The sequence below is a fragment of the Mastigoproctus giganteus genome, chromosome 8 (genome assembly GCF_048544385.1).
Source record: "Mastigoproctus giganteus isolate SK-2022 chromosome 8, ASM4854438v1, whole genome shotgun sequence".
Taxonomy (NCBI): domain Eukaryota; kingdom Metazoa; phylum Arthropoda; class Arachnida; order Uropygi; family Thelyphonidae; genus Mastigoproctus; species Mastigoproctus giganteus.
The window spans coordinates 72,874,287-72,894,477 of NC_143582.1; the positions used below are offsets into that span (position 1 = coordinate 72,874,287).

The following is a 20,191-nucleotide window of genomic DNA, read 5'->3' on the forward strand; positions in this document are numbered from 1 at the left end:
AGTACGGCGAACCCCAAGCCACGTTCGTGGCAAGCAGTGGATGGTTTAATAGGTTCAGGCATCGCACTGGTTTACAAAACATTAAAGTACTGTATGTGGTGAAGTCACCAGTGCCGATTCTGCAACTGCAGAGAAATTTTGTGATGTGTTGGGAAAAACCCTTCTAAATCTTTACAGCCTTCAACTTTTGCAGTGGCCTGCTTATCAGCTGGCGAAGACGATACAATTCTTGAAATTCATCAAGAAGATGACATCGACACAGGCAGACCAGTTTTCTCAAAGAAGGAAAAGGGGAAAATAGACAGGCGTAAGCAGACTACTTCACGGATGTTAGCAGACACCAGTTAAAACCAAACAACGAGTACAGTTATTCAGTGGAATTTCCATGGGCTCCGTGCTAACGTAGATGACTTTTACGATCTATTAAGTAAATATAAGCCTGTTGCAGTATGCATTCAAGAAACCAATCTCACGAATACAGTATCTATGACAATTAAGCATTATACTCTATATAGAAAAGATAGAAGTTCCTCTAATTCAGCTCATGGAGGAGTAGCAGTCATAGTGAACTCTGTAGTTCCCTGTAGACCTATCCCCATGCAAACATCTGTAGAGGCGGTTGCAGTTCGTGTCACCATTGGTATAACAGCAACATTAGTTTCGTTGTATCTGTCGCCAAACCATGCATACAGCCTTGATGATTTAGATGATATAGTAAAGCAAATACCTGTTCCCTTTTGTATTATTGGGTGACTGGAATGGTCATCACCCCCTATGGGGTTCCCAACATCTTGCCTCTAGAGGACAGTTAATAGAAAAATTTTTAGATAAACATAATCTAACTATTCTAAACACTGGTGATCACACATACATACACTCTCCATCTGGTTCAAGTTCAGCTATTGATCTTTCAATATGCTCCCCAGCAATATTTCCTATCATAGACTGGACTGTTACTGATAACCCTTGTGGCAGCGATCACTTTCCTATCATCTGTACTTTCAGCTCAAGTTCTCCTCCCCAGAGAGAAATTAGGACAACCTGGAAATTTGAAAAGGCTAACTGGACAAAATACCAGGAAATAGCTCGAATAGATACTTCCATCATAACAACCCTCACTATTGATTCTGCAGTCAGGTATACTACACGAAAAATAATGAAAGCATCGGAAGCTGCTATTCCAAAATCTTCATCCAAAAGCCGGCTTCATCCAAAAATGTGATGGAATGAAGCATGTAACAATGCTAAAAAAGAAAGGGATAAGTACTGGAATCTGTTTCGAAAATATCCAACCACAGCCAACCTCCTACAGTTTAAGAGAGCCAGAGCTAAAGCTCGTCATATAAGACGAGAGTGTAAAAAAGAAGCATGGGCACGTTTCGCTTCCACCATAAACAGATCTACAGATACTTCTAAAATATGGAAAAAAATCAAACGAATTAATGGCAAATACTCGCAAACAACTTCTCCTATTCTACTTGTTAGAGGGAAGGAAATTTCTGAACCTCTAGAGATTGCCAATATCTTAGGTACTTCATTTGAAACACTTTCAGCTGTTGCCACATATGAACCAGCATTTAAATTGGTAAAATCCCAGACAGAAAAATACAAACTAAAATTAATACTGCCGTCCCATATTCGTATAACCTACCTCTGACCATGATTGAATTGCACAGTGCACTTTCCCGATTAAAGAATAGTGCTCCAGGCCCCGATGGAATTTTTTACACCATGATCTGTCATTTAAGTGAGGATTCGTTAACTGCCCTATTACAACTGTATAACAGAATTTTTCTAGAGGAGTATTACCTTGCTAGCTGGTGCCATTCTTATGTGCTAGCTTTCCCGAAATCAGGAAAAGACCACACAGATCCCAGAAACTATCGCCCTATTTCTCTAACCAGTTGTCTGGGAAAAACATTAGAAAAAATAGTTAACGCTAGATTGACATGGTTTCTAGAAACGGAAAACATTCTAAGTCCAAACCAGCGTGGCTTCCGGAGAAGAAGATCTACACTTGATCTCATTATCAAAGCAGAAACAAATATCCGGAACGCTTTCCTCAGAAACGAGCACCTAGTCATGATATGCGTTGACATAGAGAAAGCCTTCGATATGACTTGGCGATATGGGATTCTTCAGGACTTACATAAATGTGGACTTCGGGGTCATCTGCCGATATTCATTAAAAACTTTCTAGGCAATAGATCATTTCAAGTCCGATTCCATTCATCATTGTCTCGAGCATATGTACAAGAAGAGGGAGTTCCCCAAGGTTCAGTGTTGAGCGCCACACTCTTTGCCATTAGGATTGATGCCATAACCAAGTGTATACCTAATACAGTTGACGCATACCTATATGCTGACGATCTTGACATCTCATGTCACTCTCAAAATATGCGACTAATTGAAAGACAACTACAAGGTACCATTAACAAAATAGTCTCTTGGGCCAAAAACAACGGATATCGACTTTCTAAACCAAAAACAACTGCCGTACACTTCTGTTGCAAACGTTCTTTACATCCTGATCCAGACCTACAGTTAGATTCTCATCGTATTACTTTCCAGCCTAGTATTAGATTCCTTGGTGTAATTTTTGATAAAAAATTAAACTTCCTGGAGCATATAAAACATATTCGTACAAGTTGTCTTAGAAAACTAAATCTTCTCAGAGTAATTTCTTCCATTTTATGGGGTGCAGATCGCTACGCGTTGCTACAGCTATATCGATCGCTGATTAGATCCAGGTTAGACTATGGGTCTCCTGCATATGACTTGGCCAGACCGAGTGCACTTAAATGGCTCGATCCCGTACATCATAGTGCCCTACGAGTTGCACTGGGGGCTTTTCGTACTTCACCAATCTTAAGCCTATATACCGAAGCCTATGAGCCACCGCTACATCTTCGACGACAAGTTCTGTTACTAAATTATGCAGCTAAAATCAGCAGTCTTCCACATCATCCCATATGGCAGTATCTCTTTATGCCCAAATGGAGTAAACTTTATGAAAGTAAACCACGGCTCAATAAACCATCTGGAATTAGGCTTCAAGCTCTTATCACAAGCTGGGATCTGAATTTCACTAACATACTTCAGGATACTAGCATGGAAACCCAGCCATGGCAAATGCCCTCGATACATATTGATAGACACTTTCAGCAATGGGGAAAGAATAACTTTCCAGATTCCAACATTAGGAAAATTCATAAGACCCACTCCTCTGAGTTTAGCACTTCCATTCAAATATATACAGATGGATCCAAAATTGGTAGTAAAGTTGATACCGTTGTAGTATTACCAAATGTCACCATCTCCAGACAGCTTCCATCTGAATGCAGTACTTATACCTCAGAATTATACGGTATTGTTTTAGCCTTAGAGAATATCAAAGAAGACTCGTATACCAAATCCATCAAATATACGGACTCGTTAAGTGCTGTTAATGCTCTGCAGTGTAAATTCTTCCCTAGTCATCCGCTGGTACAAAAAATTTGGGCACAGCTACTAGAACTTCACGGACATGGACAGCTAGTAATATTTTGTTGGATCCCTGAACACGTTGGAATACCAGGAAACGAGCAGGCAGATTTAGTTGCTAAATGTGCTCCAAATGTGATACCATCTAATTTCAGGACTCCTTATATTGACCATAAATCCATTATCAAACAGATGTATAAACAAGAGTGGACATGCATGTGGCAAGATAAAGCAAATATTAAACTTCTTGAAATCAAGAGAGAACCCAAGCAATCCAGTCTGAGACGAAACAGAAAGGAAGAAACCATCCTGGCCAGATTACGTATTGGTCATACATTCCTCACTCATAGCTACCTACTAACAAACGATGATCCTCCACAATGCAATAACTGCTTATGCTCATTAACAGTAAAACATATTATCCTGGAATGCCCGCTATATCTGAAAGAACGGAAAACTGCTTTCTTCTCTCATTTGCATAACTTCAGCCAGTTATCATTACAGTGTGTTCTAGGAGATCGTGAGGATATGGATGACATTTTTCTCTTTCTAAAATTGATAAATAAATATCACAATATATTAGTCATATCACTCGTAAGACAAACGAAGAAGATATTAAGACAGTAATCAGTGCATTATAGCCTAAGTTGCTGATGCACCAACAAATTTAACAACAACAACAACAGCTTATCAGCTGGAGAGTTAATTCTGGCAACGATGCACGAAAGGTAAAACTTGCTGACATTATGCCTGTCTCCTCTCTCTTTTTGTAATTTTATAATTTTGAAATTCTTGTAATTTTGTACACTTTCGTAATTTTTCCTGTGAGATAAAAAAATTGAATAAATAATTCTATTTACATGTTCGTTGGACATTTCTTTTTTGCTTCAATCAAATTCAGTGCACATAGTTGCAGTGCTGCATAAGCATTTCGGAGAAATTCCGACTTACTTAAAATTCAACTTACGTAGTGTTCCATGGAATGCAACCCCCTTATGTAAGTCGGGGAGTGGCTGTACTGAAGTACTTAGTACCATACATGAGTTGAAGGCTGAGAAAACAGAAGATGGTTGGTTACATTACATTTTAATTTCTGTAAATTATAATTTTCAGGAAATATATATGAAGGAAGGGTGTTCCAGTAAACAAAAGTAGAAGGGATAAATAAGGAAGAGGAAATATTGGTTCTGTGTGTTTGTGTGCATTAAATGCCAAACATAAAGCTATCTTGTAATTAATAGTATATAGAAACAAAAAGAGAAGATATTGTATAATCACTGAGAGTTTGTTGGTGGGGAACTGCATAATTAAATCTAATTATATATGCACAATTAAATATAAATTTAATAAATGTTTTCTTATTTCTTGTATTAACTATACATGAAAGGATATAGTATCTTAAAAGAATAACAGAAAATTTTTAAGAAGTCAAATCTGTGATATATTAATACTCATGAAATGGGAACCTAGCATATTTCACCAAACCATAACATGTAAATTATGAACGAATTTATTGATTTTTCTCTGCTGTGCTAAAATTAACATGACAGATATTTGAATAGATTCAGAACATAAAATAAAAAATAAAAGCTTCCTATTTCACCAACAAATACGAGAGGTGATCATTTAATTTGTGAACTGGTGCAAGATTTCATGTTTGCCACGCAAACTTTCCATAACTGCTGCTAGAGGTGCTCTCCTTGATTGCTACTGATCAGACTCTGTGTATGCATGCCAGTACTTGTCGAGCTAGTGCTGCATGAAGAGAGTTTTTTAGTTGTGTGTCTCACTTGACGATCATTTTGAAGCAAGTATCATGTCGGACATACAGATTGAACAGCAATATGTGATTTGTTATTTTGTCAGATGGAGCTTAAATGCATTGGAAACAGTTAAAGAGATGAATGAAATGTACAGTAATGAGTGTCTTGGTAGGACAGTCATATTCTGGTGTGAAGTGGTTTCTTCATCAAGAAAATGCCAGGCCCCGTACAGGTAATATTATGCAGGCAGTGAACGCTGCCACAGGTGCCAAGGTTCTGCCAACCTCCCCCCCTTATTTACCGGACTTAGCCCCATGTGATTTCTTCCTGTTTCCACATCTGAAGAAAACTCTGAAAGGTTTTGCACCCAACACAAAGATGCTTGCAGTGTCACAATGGAAGCACTGTGCAGTATTTTGAAAAATGGCTTGCTAGAAGCATTTAATGTGTGGGTACAACTGTGGCGAAAGTGTGTAAAGTTCAAGGGATAGTATTTCGAGAAGGAGAAATCCACAGAAGATTCAGACAACTAAGATAAGATCTTGCATCAGTCTGCAAATTAAATGATCACCCCTTGTACATTGAAACAATCCACTTGATTCCATCTCATGCTTAGCGAAAACCAGATATTTCCGAACTATTGCCCGTGAACTAGGCCTAGTCCCAACAAGGTTTTATCAATCCTTTGGAAGAATTTTGAATATTATCACTAGTCAAATTAGACATTCTATATGAAAAATATGTAACCATAGCTTTGCAGAATATTAATCAGCTTCAAGGCTGTTCAGATATAAGTATCTGCCCCAAAATTTTGATATACACATATGGGCGCCTCCGTAGCCAGGTGGGAAGGAGCAGCACACGCTTCTTGATTAGACCGGGGTTTGAGCCCGTCACCACCAAATACGGAGAATGTGGAAAGGTCAGGAATGACCTTTCCACATATTCACGGAGCAATATGGCCTTAGTTGCTAATGCTCCTAAAAACCAAATAACAACAACAACAACAACAATATACACATATGATACAACTGCAAATGCTTAGAGATCATTTCCAGAATTTAAAATAGTAATAATTTTATATTTTATTGATATTCAGAATTAAATATAAATTTAATGAATATTTTCTTATTGTGCTTCTATACTTCAGTTTAGTTTAAGTTTTTTCCCAATGTTTCTTCATTATTCTGTTGTTCATCCCACAGTATTTTAGCTTGAAAATGTATCCACGAAAAAGAAAAGTCGACTTTGATTGTGATGTATTTAATGAACAGTGGGAAAATAGATATTTCTTTATAGATTGGCAAGGAAAAGGTTTGTGCTTAATTTGTAAAGAAACATTAGCAATGTTAAAGAAATATAACAAAAGAGATGATACATCTTCACTATCCCTTTAAGGGTAAAAACCGCATGGTTTTTCCTTATATGGCCTGTGGAGTCTCACAAATTCCCCAGCATGACCCTTTGATATAAAAGAATTGAGCACTAGATTGAATAATGTCCACATGTAACAGCAACTGCTTGACTGTCCATACTTAACTGCTGATAGTAGCATTTGGTGGATTTTATATATATACAGAGACATGGTGAAAAAAATGATATCACTCTCACCATATATTTTTGATATTACTAATGTGTTACATTGAGAAGAAAACAAAAAGAAAGATTTAAAGCTTTTGTAGTGTTTTGTTTTTTACAATTCTTATAAAGTTTATATTTACATATTTGATTTTTTATAAAGATTTAACATTTAATAACTTAATTTCAGTGGTTGTGTTTTTGTATGTGGCATTATTTGTCATATGTAGCATACAACAAATATTACAGCCATATCAATTAAGGAATGATTACAGTGTCACAGCACAGTTACTAAATTCATGGTAACTAGCAATAGAAGAGCAAATTTAGTCCATATTTTTTCAATCTGGCATTGTATATTTTGTGTAAACTGATAAAAACTACAAATCTGTTTTTATATTTAAAAATCTTTAAAATGCTTTTTACTTTACTTATTTTGTAAGAAAAAAGCATTTCATTTGTTTCTAATATTTTATAGGGTATGCATGAATTACTGGCACCAGTTATCTTCGTTTTGCATTCTGATCAGCAAGTTTTCCTTCATGCATCTGAGATTGATTTACTTAAGTAAGTGTATCAGTACCTCATGTATATTTCTACATTATCAGTGTCATTCATTTGTTCATTTAATTTACTGTATTTGTTTAGTTAGGTGTTTGATGTACAAGCCTGTTGTTGACCAAGGCAAATCAGCATTAATAGAGATGATTTAAAACATTGACTGTTGATAAATTGCCTGACCCCTATATCTTTAAATAGATACAAAGATAGACAGTTCATTAACAGTCAATTTGTGGTTTGGCCCTAATCAATCTTGGTTTTATCAATTTAGTCAAGACACATTTAACCCCAGGGGTTCACATCTAGTGAGTATGGGCTTGGCACACCCAGGGTCCTGAGCTGGATATCATCATTCTTCTCTTTCTTGGTGATTCCCTTCTACTTCTGACTCTCTCTCTCTTGCAGGGTAACTTGGGATTTTTTTTTTTTTTTTGGCTGGTACAGCATAAGCTTCAGGCTTCCTTGCACCGTATGGCTAATAATAATAAAATAATAATAAATAAAACATCAATTCATTATGCAAGTTATAATGAAACTTACAAGTCATAATTGATCCATTGTATTTCCAGGCTTAGAGTGCTTTTGGTTAATTTTACAATTTTTTTGTGGTCCTGGTCTGATGGGGCTCACTAGTCTCCATTCATTATTTATGTAAGGTATCTGCATTAGACAGTCAGAAGAATTTGTTCTTAAGCTGGGAAAACTGTGTCACATTTCAGCAAGTGGTATTCATCAATCATAAAAAAAAAAATGATAAATTGTGCTTTTATTTCAAGAACAGGTTATATATCAATTTTTTTTTATCTGGATTGCAAAAATCTGTAATAAACAAATAAAATTTTACAGTAGTCATTAAAATATCCTAATTATGATCACTAATATCCATATCTTCGAACTTCTTTGGCTTTATGATGAAGGCTCCTCCCCCAAAAATGTTTCTTGATAGTGAAATAAAAAAAAAAAAAAGGACATGGAAGAAGATAAACAGCAGGCATTGCTAGTGAAATTTCATACAGAGGAAAAGAAGAGCTAGTGATGGCTTTGAAAATTGTGCCATTTTTGATTGCTACAGATAGCAGTAATCAAAATGATTTCAAGCTATATCCTATTTAGGTGACCTTTGGGTTGGTATGCCTTCCTCTGAAGGCATATAAACCCATTTTCATTTGTTGGATATTTACTACAAAATAAAAAGAAGTGCAAAATGGAAATACAAATTGTAACAGTTTCCATTAATGTAGGCCACTGAAGTGAAAAAGATTCTAAAGAATGTATATACAAATTCTTCAAAATCACACACACACGCGCACACACACACACACACACACACACACACACACACACACACACACACACACACACACACACACACACACACACACACACACACACACACAGATTATTCTAATATGTGCAGAAAGGTTCATGTTCCTGTCTCTTAATTGAATTAAACATTTTTCTTGTTATTTTTAAAAATTATGTTAATATTCAAAAATAGTTTGAATAACTATTTTTGAATATTAACATAATTTTTAAAATAATATTAACATAATTAACCAAGCATGTCCCACATCCATTTACTGAGTTTATATTGATCCTTGATATTTGATGAATTTGTAAATTTGTTAGACCAACAGTTATTAAATCAACCTTTTCCCTTTTGGAAGTAGTGGCATCTTACATCAGATGCCACTGCTAATGCTAATAGAGGCTACTAACCATCAAAGAAAAAGATGGATGTCAGTTGTGAACTGAGGAGTTTATTGTCAGAGAAGAAAAATGCATGGGATGTGTATAAATCTTCAGGGAACAGAGAATGAATTCTACAGTAAGTCAGCAATTACAAATTAGTATGCAATAAAGTTACTAAGGTATTTAGGCATATTATGAGAAGTATGTTAAACCTGTTTATGTATATATATAGCAATGAGGAAACTAGGTTTGCTATTTTAGTAGTATTAGTATCAGTAGTTGTAAATAATGCAAGAAAGCAAGCTTATACAGCATTAGCCAAAAAACCTGCTTGCTTTCACTTATCCATCCCCTCTAACAGTTTGTCTTTTTCTTCCTTGAATTTATTCAAACTATCCACTTCCACAATGTCAGACAGAAGTTTGTTTCAGCAACCTCTGGCTAAAAGCAAATTTCCACACATTAATTCTACAACTATCTTTTCTCAGTTTGAATTTATACCCCCCCTAAGGTGCATAATCTGAGCAAGAGGTAGAATCTCATCATCATTGAACTTGCTCAAATCATTCAAGGCCTTATACACTTCAATCAGATCACCTCGCAAGTGCCTAGTCTCCAGATGCTGCAATTTGCAGAACTTAAGCCTTTCTTGGTAAGCGTACTCCCTTGTTCCCCTCGCCAATATCATTGCCATTCTCTGTACCCATACCAGCAGCTCTGCATCCTTCCTAAAATGAGGCCTCCAGACCTGTGTGCAGTACTCAAGATGTGGCCTGACCATTACCTTATAAAATGAAATAATCACCTCCTTATCTCTGCACTTCTCAGAAAACTTCATATCTGACTACACAGTTAACCCCAGGTCTTTTTCATTTTCCACTACCCTGAGTATAGTACCCACACAGTTGGTACATTAATCTTGATTACTGCTACCCCTATGCAGTAATTTGTATTGCCAATGTTAAACTTTAATTGCTGTTTCTGAGCTCAGCTGCATAATTTTTCTGGATCATGTTACTGTGGCATACTATCATTACTGTCATTAATCACCCAGCCAACCTTCATATCATCTGCAAACTTAGATGTTAAGCCTGATATACCTTCATCAATATGATTAATATATATGGAAAACAACAATGGGCCCATCACCAAACCCTGGGGGATTCCACTGATAACATTAGTCCACGAAGGGCATTAATAACAACTCTGTCTTCTTCTACTCAACCATCCCTTTATCCATACCTGTAAATTACCCTTAATGATGCACTGCTCCAATTTGTACAGCAATCTATTATGTGCAACAGTATCAAAAGCATTCCCAAAATCCAAGTACAGTCATCCCTCAATTTTCACTGTTTTTATTGCATGGTTTCGCTACCTGCACGATTTTTGTTTAGAAAGCTTCAAAAATAGGAATGAAGAGCAGATTTTGAAAATTTATTTTTTACATGATTGTTTTATGTTTTTTATGTGATTGAAGATTTCATTGAAGGGAAAACACATTTCACCATAATAACGTAAAATCCCACAGAATTCCAGCTATTAGGATTATTGTAAATGCAATTAGATTGAGTTTACTACCCGTTTATAATAGGTTGCACTAACAGAAAAGTCCAATAAACTGGAAAGTGCAAATTGTTTTTATTGTTTTATGGTCATGACCTCCAGAAATGTGATTTAGAAAAATATCACAAAGGCTCTCAAAACTGATTCTTTTAACTAAACAGCATTGAATGGTGGCGTGTTTGTCCGGTTATTTTTGAAACAACTTCCTAATTCGGGAACCCCCTTCATCAGTTATCCTATGTTAGTTGTTCAGACATAATCTTTTTCTGGTTCGTGCAATGTAAAGTGTTTTAATCAGTAAGCATTGCTTTTGCTGATTTAATATTTATTGTGTATATAAAATGTGTGTTTAATTAGTGCCTAAAATGTCTTAAGAAAGTCACAACAAAAAAAATTTTTTTAATAATTGAGGGAAAATTAAAAAGTCAAGGAGTTAGAAAATTGCGAAAAGGTTGTGACATTGGCCAAGAAATACAGCATAAATGAATCTAGTATTCAATGAATTAGGGAAATTGCTGAGAAAATTAAAAGTTCGGTTATCTGTTCCACATCATTGGCTGTGGCACCTCCGTAGCCAGGTGGGCAGGAGCAGCAGTGCGTAGCACACGCTTCTTGATTAGACCGGGGTTCAAGCCCGTGACCACCAAATACGGAGGATGCGGAAAGGTCAGGGAATGACCACCGCATATCCCTGGAGCAATATGGCCTTAGTTGCTAATTCTCCTAAAAACCAAATAACAAACAAACAACATCATTGGCTGCGAAAAGCACTACAAAAGTGAGAAATCCGTTAATAGAGAAAACTGAAAAATTACTTTCTTTCTGGATAGATCTTATTCAAAACAGAATGCCTGTTAGTTCAGATATTATTCATGCCAAAGCTCTGCAAATTTTTAATCGTTTACAAGAAGAAGCCGCCGGTCCATCCAATGCAGACATCTTTCAGACCAGTAAGGGTTGGTTTGAAAAAAATTTTAAAAAACGTCAAAGCCTTCACAATCTAAAATTAACAGGCAAAGCAGCCAGTGCAGATATGGAAGCTGCTTCTTCGAAAACTTTAAAGGATGTTATTGTGTTCAACTGAGGGCTATCTAGAAAGTCAATTGTTTAATGCTGATGAGACCAGCCTATTTTGGAAGCGTATGCCAAGCCAAACATTCATTTCAAAATAAGAGAAAACCTCCCAGCTTTCAAAGCTGCAAAAGATAGGTTAACACTTTTGTTATGTGGCAATGCAGAGGGTGACTTTAAGTGTAAACCACTTCTAATTTATATGCCAGAAAATCCTTGTGCTTTTAAAGGAATATCAAAAAGCTCCTTACTAGTTCATTGGAAATTAAATAAAAAAGCCTGGATGACAGCTAAAATCTCTGAGGATTGATTTTTAAATTGCTTTTGTGTCGAAACAAAAAGATATTGCCTGAAGAAGAACATAGCATTCAAAATCTTGCTCCTTCTTGACAATGCACCCAGTCATCCTACACATTTGTCTGATCTGCACCCAAATATGAAAGTTTCCTTTCTTCCAGCGAATACAAGTTTGTTAATTCAGCCAATGGACCTAGGTGTTATTGCTTCCTTAAAACTTTATTACATAAGAATATCTTTTTTTACAATTGGTAGAAGCTACTGATGGAATAGACAGTCTTTCAATTCAACATTATTGGCGGAATTATAACATTCTTAATGCTGTAAAAAATATTGAGTTTGCATGGGGTGAAGTTAAGAACTCAACAAAGAATGCAGTGTCGAAAAAACTGTGGCCACAAAGCTGCACTAAAGAAGCCACGGTCGAAATTCCGGAGGAGTTGAGATTGTGAGAATTGACAAAATGTTAACAGAGAGGGATTTGAAGAACTGGAACCAGCAGATATCACAGAAGTCCTTGAATCTCGTAAAGAATATTTATCAGTGGATGATATTTTTTCACAATGTGAAGAAGATAACAAAACTGATAAAAATGAAGAATATGCACACAAAAATTTGACCATGAATTGACTAGCTGAGTTTTTAAGACAGGTCTGCAAATCAGTTTAGCTAAGAAGCTCTGGATATGAATCCTAGTTTGGAGAGGAGTTTAAATTTTCACAGAACTTTATCATTAGCTTTAGTTCCTTATGAAGAAATTTATAGAGAAAAACAGCATGCTTCTAAGCAAACAATTTTAACTAATTTTTTCCAAAAAGTGCTGGATACTGTTGCAAGTTTATCACAGGAAAACAGCGAAGAAGAAGGAATGAATTTAGATTAAAATCTAGAGGTACGTATTAGCAAATTAATTTTATGGACATGTTTGTAATTTTTTTCAATAAAATTTTTTTTGCACATTTTTTTTGTGTACAGGTACTCATTATGTCGTATAAACTACATTTTGCATTGCACAGATTTAGGCTATGCAGTGTTTTCCTGGAATGTAAACCCCACGCAAATAGAGGGATGACTGTGTATGATATCAAAATTAGACAAGATTACCCCCTGACAAACCCATGCAGCAACTGAAGTATAACAGTACTTCTGTCTAGATGGTCTTGCATTACTTCTTTAACCGGCGACTCCATTATTACTCCTGGAACTGTGAAGTTAGACTTACAGGTCGGTAATTATTCATATCACTGTTTGATACCCCCCCTTCCTCTTTGTTTTGTGAATTGGAGAATTGAGTGGATCAGTCTCATGGTGTGCAGGCTGTTCACCATAAGTTGCCTTGGTATTGTATAAATTAGTACAATGCCTAAATTAAAAAAAAAAAAAAAAAAAAAAAGCACTGCACCAGTGTAAAAGTATACTACTACTTTTTTATTTAAAGTGCATGCCATTACCCAGACCGTAGTTAAAATTTTCTGATGAAAATAAAAATGTGGATATACAAAATGTATCCACCATATGTGAGATGCAGAATGTAAGAATGGGCCAAACTCTATTAATCTCAGTTTGTCTCTAAAGGTAAGTAAGCACCAGAAGACTGAACAGCCCTGTGACAAGATATACCCACAGTATGTGAGTTTTAAGATGGTAGACCAGATTAAAAAATGAAGTAAATTAAAACGTAATGCCTCATGCAATGAGTGCTATAAAACATCATTGTACAAGTTGGGCATAGACTATATTTTTGTACATAGCAATGAGCAAACTACATCTGCTACTTAGTTCATTGATCCGATATTATAGAACTTTTCACTATGAGTTGACTCAGTACTGCACCATTTGAAATAAAAAGTACTGCTCCAATGGAGAAGTATGCTGCTTTTTATTTAAAGTGTGTTCCACCCTCTAGACCCGAGGTGGCAACCATCATGGTCCATTTTCCACAAGTGGCAAATTGGCCATGAAAGTGTGGCAAATTTGAGTTTGCCTTATTTTGCTACAATAAAATGTAACAAATCTTTTTCCTGACAGTGTGTGCTGTTTATAACTTAATGGTTCATATTCCTTCATCTGAATGACTCGTTGACACAATGCCTAACCAATACTCACCTTCACTCCCTTTCCTAACACTTTTCTCCCTGCCTTCAGTTTGAGTCTAGATCCAACCTTGAACGGGTAGTGTCTGCAGTTTAACATTTTTTAAAGCATATGTTTGTGTCCGTTTCGAGTTTGTAATTTTCACATTTTTCCATGCTTCAGCATATTCGCAAGAACTGTTATAATTGTTAAAATTTTTACGTTTTCACCCCCAGAGATTGATAAGTGGGTTATTTGAAAACAAAGTGAATCAGCAGCAGAAGATAATGCTGAGGTGAGAAAGGCTTTGAAAGATTGCGATTACTTTGATTTCGAAAATCTTATTGGCTTTGCAAATGTGAGAAAGCTGAGAAGAGGAAAAGTACTGGAATGGTTTACTTCTTTGCCTCTTGATATTCGAGATTTTTTGTTGGGAAACGTCAGATCTAAAATTTTTCTGACGGTTGACAGCCCTTTGTGGCAATATAATATTATGGCTCAACTGAATGAATTGAATGTGAAGCTCCATGGAAATGGAAAAGTAATATGTGAACAAGTACAGCATATTCAAATCAAAACTGAACCTTCTCATGGTACTAACTGAGAAGAATGATTTGACCAATTTTGGCTGGATTTCTAGAAAAAATGAGGGATGCCATCCATTCGATGTGGTCTGCATATTAACTGGATGAAAAAAATCTGTCTCAGTAATTTGAATCACAATTTTCTGATTTCAACAACTTCAAATTGGCATTTCAGTTCTTGTGTGGTCCATTTCACTTGGATGTTGCAAATTCAAGCAAAGAAATTGCCACCCTTCTGTCTTTGGATAAATGTGAGTTTGAAGATATGTTTGCTCTTCACAGTCTAGAACACTTGAAAGTTTGACATTGTTATTCAGTCACAGAGATGTGACTTTTATAACTTTATTTTGCTTTGCTTTACTTTGAATGACTTTACTTATATAAACTCTAAAAGGAAGGGGATGAATCAGATTGGTCCACTTGATATCAATGGTTTCACTGTAGATGGTCATTCTCAGATAGCTGCCAAACTAAATGAGTATTTTGCATCTACATTCACACATGAGGAGTTATTCAAGTGGGGAGAGGGCCAGATGTTTATCAAACTCTTAATAGGGAGTTAAATGATTCTATAATAACAAAGAGCAAAGTGAGGAGAAATTGTTGGAAGTTAAACATAAGAAAGGCACCTGGCGTGGATGGGATATATCCAGTTATATTAAAGGCGGCAGCAAAGGAAGTAAGCAAACCTTTAGCCATAATTATAAGAGCATCCTTGGACTCGGGGAAAGTCCCCAAGGACTGGAGATGTGTAAATGTATCTACAGACCTGTTAGTTTGACTTCTGTTCCACGAAAAATAATGGAGTCACCAAACTATTTCACTAGGAAACTATATTGCTAAAACATGGTAAGTTTTGCAGTTATTTTTTGAGGCATATAGGTCTGGAGGCCTTATTTAGAAAGAATGTAGACTTGCTGGAACAGGTGCAGAGAAGAGGGGCAATAAGATTGGTGAAGGGAACAAAAGGTGGTCTTACCAAGAATGGCTTCAGTTTTTGAAAATTGCGGTGTCTAGAGACTGCGAATTGATTTGACGAAGTTTAAGGCTCTGAATGGATTGAGCTAGCTTGATGCTGATGACATTCTTCCGTTTTCTCAGACTAAAATCAAATTGAGGAAGGATTGTTACGGGCAGTGCTGTAGCCGTAAAATTAGCAGAAGGTATACTCTATGAATGTTTCAAAAAGCAATATATACAATATAAGCCTGATGTACTGTGCATATCAGTCTTATTAATCGAATTCGAGAGGGTATACCGTGTGTGTGTGTGTGTGTGTGTGTGTGTGTGTGTGTGTGTGTGTGTGTGTGTGTGTGTGTGTGTGTGTGTGTGTGTGTGTGTGTGTGTGTGTGTGTGTGTACTGCATATTTACTTACTTATATTTATGGCGTATATATTAAAACTATAAGTATTGCCTAAGAATCAAATTCTAATAAATTTATTTTTTAATTTTCAATAAATATTTTAATAATATTTGTTTTTTCAAGTCTTTCAAAAACCAGAAGGTATACGCTATTCACCTAAAAAAAAATCCAGAGGATATATTGCATATACTTTCCACTACAGCCCTGGTTGCAGGATTGATGGCAGAAGTTTGCCTCCAACCGGTGGGTGATTGATTTTTGGAACTCACCTTGATTATTGCCATTAACAACCCTGCAAACTTTTGTATCTTATGCAAACTTAAATGTTTAGACTAATATACCTTCATCTTCTTCTTCTGGCATTTATAACCCAGGGTGGGTCTTAGCCTTCCCAATGATTTTCCACCAGTTAGCCCTCCCAGAAGTCAAACTTCTCAAACTTCTTATTCTCATGATCTTTAAGTCTTCTTCTACGTTATCCATTCATCTTTTCCGTGGTCTTCCTCTTGCTCTCCTACCAGTAGGTTTCCATTTCATTATCATCTTAGTTCTGCTGTCATCCAGTCTCATAACATGGAGAGTCCCAACCAGGCAAGTCTCTGGCTCTTCACAAATCTGACGATGTCTGCACCCTGAATAAGATTGTTAAGTTTATGGTTCATTCTGATCCTCCAGGATCCATCAACATCTTGTATGGGCCCAAAGACTTTTCGCAAAATTCTGTGCGTGAACACTCTCAACAACTGCTGATCTTTACTCATTAATATCCAAGCTTCACAATCAGTACGTTACAACTGGTCTAATGAGACTTTTGTATATTCTTAATTTTAAATGTCTGTTCGATACTCTGGACTTCATTAGTTTTTCATGTGTATAAGGGACTTAATTTCATTAGTAATACAGTTGGACTGGTTTATCTGCGAACCTAGATAGGCGAAATTTTGAACATGATCAAACAAGAAGCTGCTGGTCCTTAAATTTTCCGTATTATCTGCCATTTTCCGGACTTCCATATATTTTGTCTTCGCTTCATTTATCCTAAGTCCTCTTCTTTGTGCTTCACTATCCAGCCTGGCCACCGTTTCCTCCAGTGCTCTTTTAGTACTACTGATAATAGCGACATCATCAGCATATGTACAGACGTGCACTGTCTTTGTGCCTATGTGTCCAGTCACTTCTAATTTTCTGACAGCTGCCTCTAAAACCAAGTTAAATAACACAGTAGAGAGTGCATCGCCCTGTCTAACACCAGTGTTAATGTCAAAGGGAGTTGTCAACTCGATGTCAATTCTCACCACTGCTTTAGAACCAACCAGGGTTGCTTTTATGAGCCTAACAATCTTTGTGGGTATGCCCAGGAGAAGGAGATCATTTATCATTTCCTCTCTGTTGAGTGAATCAAAAGCTTGTTTGAAATCTACATATAGGTTAAATAAGTGTATATTATACTCAACTGCTTTTTCCTGTATCTGCCTCAAGATGAAAATCTGGTCAGTTGTTGAGCATTTGGGTCCGAAACCACACTGATATTCTCCAATGATTTTCTCTGAATATGCTGCCAGTCTGTTATAAATAACTCCCGACAAAACCTTGTAAGTAACACTCAGCAATGTAATACCTCTATAGTTAGAGCAAAGCAGTTTATCACCCTTCTTGTGAATCAACTGTATAATTCCAAGTGTCCATTCATCAAGGATTTTTCCCTCAGATCATATTAATAGTATCTGATTATAGAATCACTCCACCATTCTTGAGGCGCCTCCGTAGCCAGGTGGGAAGGAGCAGCAGTGCGCATCACACGCTTCTTGATTAGACTGGGGTTCGAGCCCGTCACCACCAAATATGGAGGATGCGGAAAGGTCAGGGAATGACCACCGCATTATCCCAGAGCAATATGGCCTTAGTTGCTAATGCTCCTAAAAACCAAATAACAACAACAACAACCATTCTTGAGAAACTCTGCAGTTATTCCATCAGCTCCTAGTGCTTTAAAGTTCTTTAAGCACTTAATAACTTTTTGAATTTCTTCAAAACTAGGGTCTTCAATGCATTGTTCTACTATATAGTACAATAGCTGTTTTGTTTCAGCCTTACCTACTGTCAAAATGCTCTTCATCAGTATCATTATTAAATAGAGAAAACAACATTAGTCCACAAAGAGCAGTCCATTAATAATCACTGTCTTCACCCACTCAACTTTATCCATAGCAATTACTTGCCAATGCCACACTGCTCTAATTTATACAGCAATCTTTTATGTGCAAGAGTATTAAAAGCTTTCCTGAAATCCTGGTATATGATCATATCAAAATTATTTTTTTTTGCATCCAGTTCCTTTGTTACTGGATGTTCCTGAATTGGTCATACAAGATGGTCTGTTAACAAATCCATGTTGTGACAGCAGTATAATTGCATTCTTTTTTAGAGTGTCCTGCATTATTTTAACCACTGACTTCAATATTTCCTTGGAACAGAAGGATGTAGATGCAAAATTCCTATTCAATTTGTCAGCAACCTGAGTAGGATCCTTAACAGTCCCTCAACATGAATGTGATTCATCTTCCTTCCTTCCTTCTACTGTTGATTTTTTTTTTTTTTTTTTTTATGTGAACCCCAAACACGAGAGGTATTAGAACCTATAGTACTTAGTACCGTGCTTGGATTGGAGGTTGAGAAGACGAAAGAAGATATTTGTTGACATTGGACTTGAACTTCTGTAGATTGTAATTTTCAGGAAATACGTATGAAGGAAGGTTGTTCCAGAAAACGGCAGTTGAATGAATAAATGAGGAAGATGATAAGTTGGTTCTGTGGGTTTGAAGTTGGACAGTAAACGGATGTTGGCTGGTGGCGGCACGTGTTCGGACTGTTTTGAAAGAGAGAGCGGGAATTATAGAAGCCAATTCAGAAGAACAGTGCAGCAGAAGAGACATGCAGCAGAAACAGTACGTCTATGAGAAAGCGAGTGGAGAGAATCTGTTAGAGATGAATCATTAATTAACCTAACTGCCCCCTTCTGAATGGAATCAAGAAGCCTGAGAGATTTTTTGGGGGCACCACCCCAGATGTGGGAACAGTATTCCATGGCAGGGCGGATTTGCGATTTATACAGAGTGAGCAGCTGTTTGGAAGAAAAGTAATGCCGAGAGTGAAAGAGAAAACCAAGTTTTTTAGATGCAGAGGAAGCAATATTTGTAATGTGCTTGTGCCAAGAGAGATTAGAAGTCAGGGTAATCCCCAAAAGAGATATATCATTTTGCTAGAAATCGGAGTGTCACTAAAGATAAGCATAGGAGCAGAAGAATCCTTTTTGCGAGATTAAAGTAAAGAAGTATTTTTGTTGTTCTTCTTTGCATTCTTTTCAAGAGACTTCTGCCTTAGCTTGCCTAACCTCCTTTGTGAGTTGATTACAGACTAGTTTATATCTACCAGTATATCTCTTTGTAGGTATGAAAAGCCTAGTAGCTTCTACGATTACTTCCGTGAATGCTTCCCATTTTGTTGGTAACATTTTCAGTTGGTCTCATTGCATAGGATTGAAATACTCTATGAGCTCACTCTTATAAAAGCAAAAGTAGTTATGTCTTTAAGTAAATCCCACATCAGCACATTGGGATCACCACCACCCAGAGGGTCTCTCACCACTAGGTTCTTAATGCATGAAGAATTGGTGCTGATAATTCGATGAAGAGTATTGCTTCTTCTTGTTGCCTCTGTTGCCAAATAGGCAACATGTTAGAAAACATGTTGCTGTCAAAAACAGTAATCCAATAAATCCACAAAAGTCTTTCTAATGTATGAGTGACCAATTCATAAGTTTCATTCAGTATCTGGAAAGTTGGTGCCTCCGTAGCCAGGTGGACAGGAGCTGCGGTGCGTAGCACATGCTTCTTGATTAGACCGGGGTTCGAGCCCGTGACAACCAAATACAGAGGATGCGGAAAGGTCAGGGAATGACCACCGCATATCCCCGGAGCAATATGGCCTTAGTTGCTAATGCTCCTAAAAAACCAAATAACAAACATCTGGAAAGTTAAATATATTTACTATAAATGTATAATAAATGCTCCATTATTAGACATGCTGATTTACTGGCTCACCCAGTATTTCTCTGTATAGTTGTGTGTTGTACTGATCACAGTTATTAGGCTTATAACAT

The 20,191-nt window shown here is 36.6% G+C and overlaps 1 protein-coding gene across 2 annotated transcripts in view; it reads left to right on the forward strand.

Annotated features, from left to right (window-relative positions):
* Positions 1 to 20,191, forward strand: part of TBC1D5 (TBC1 domain family member 5) — a 416,292-nt gene that overhangs the window by 151,039 nt on the left and 245,062 nt on the right. For both annotated transcript variants that reach the window (XM_090379490.1, XM_090379491.1), the window contains exon 9: positions 7,303 to 7,391. In XM_090379490.1, coding sequence (XP_090235616.1) covers positions 7,303 to 7,391 — 89 coding nt within the window. The remainder of the gene's footprint in view (positions 1 to 7,302; positions 7,392 to 20,191) is intronic.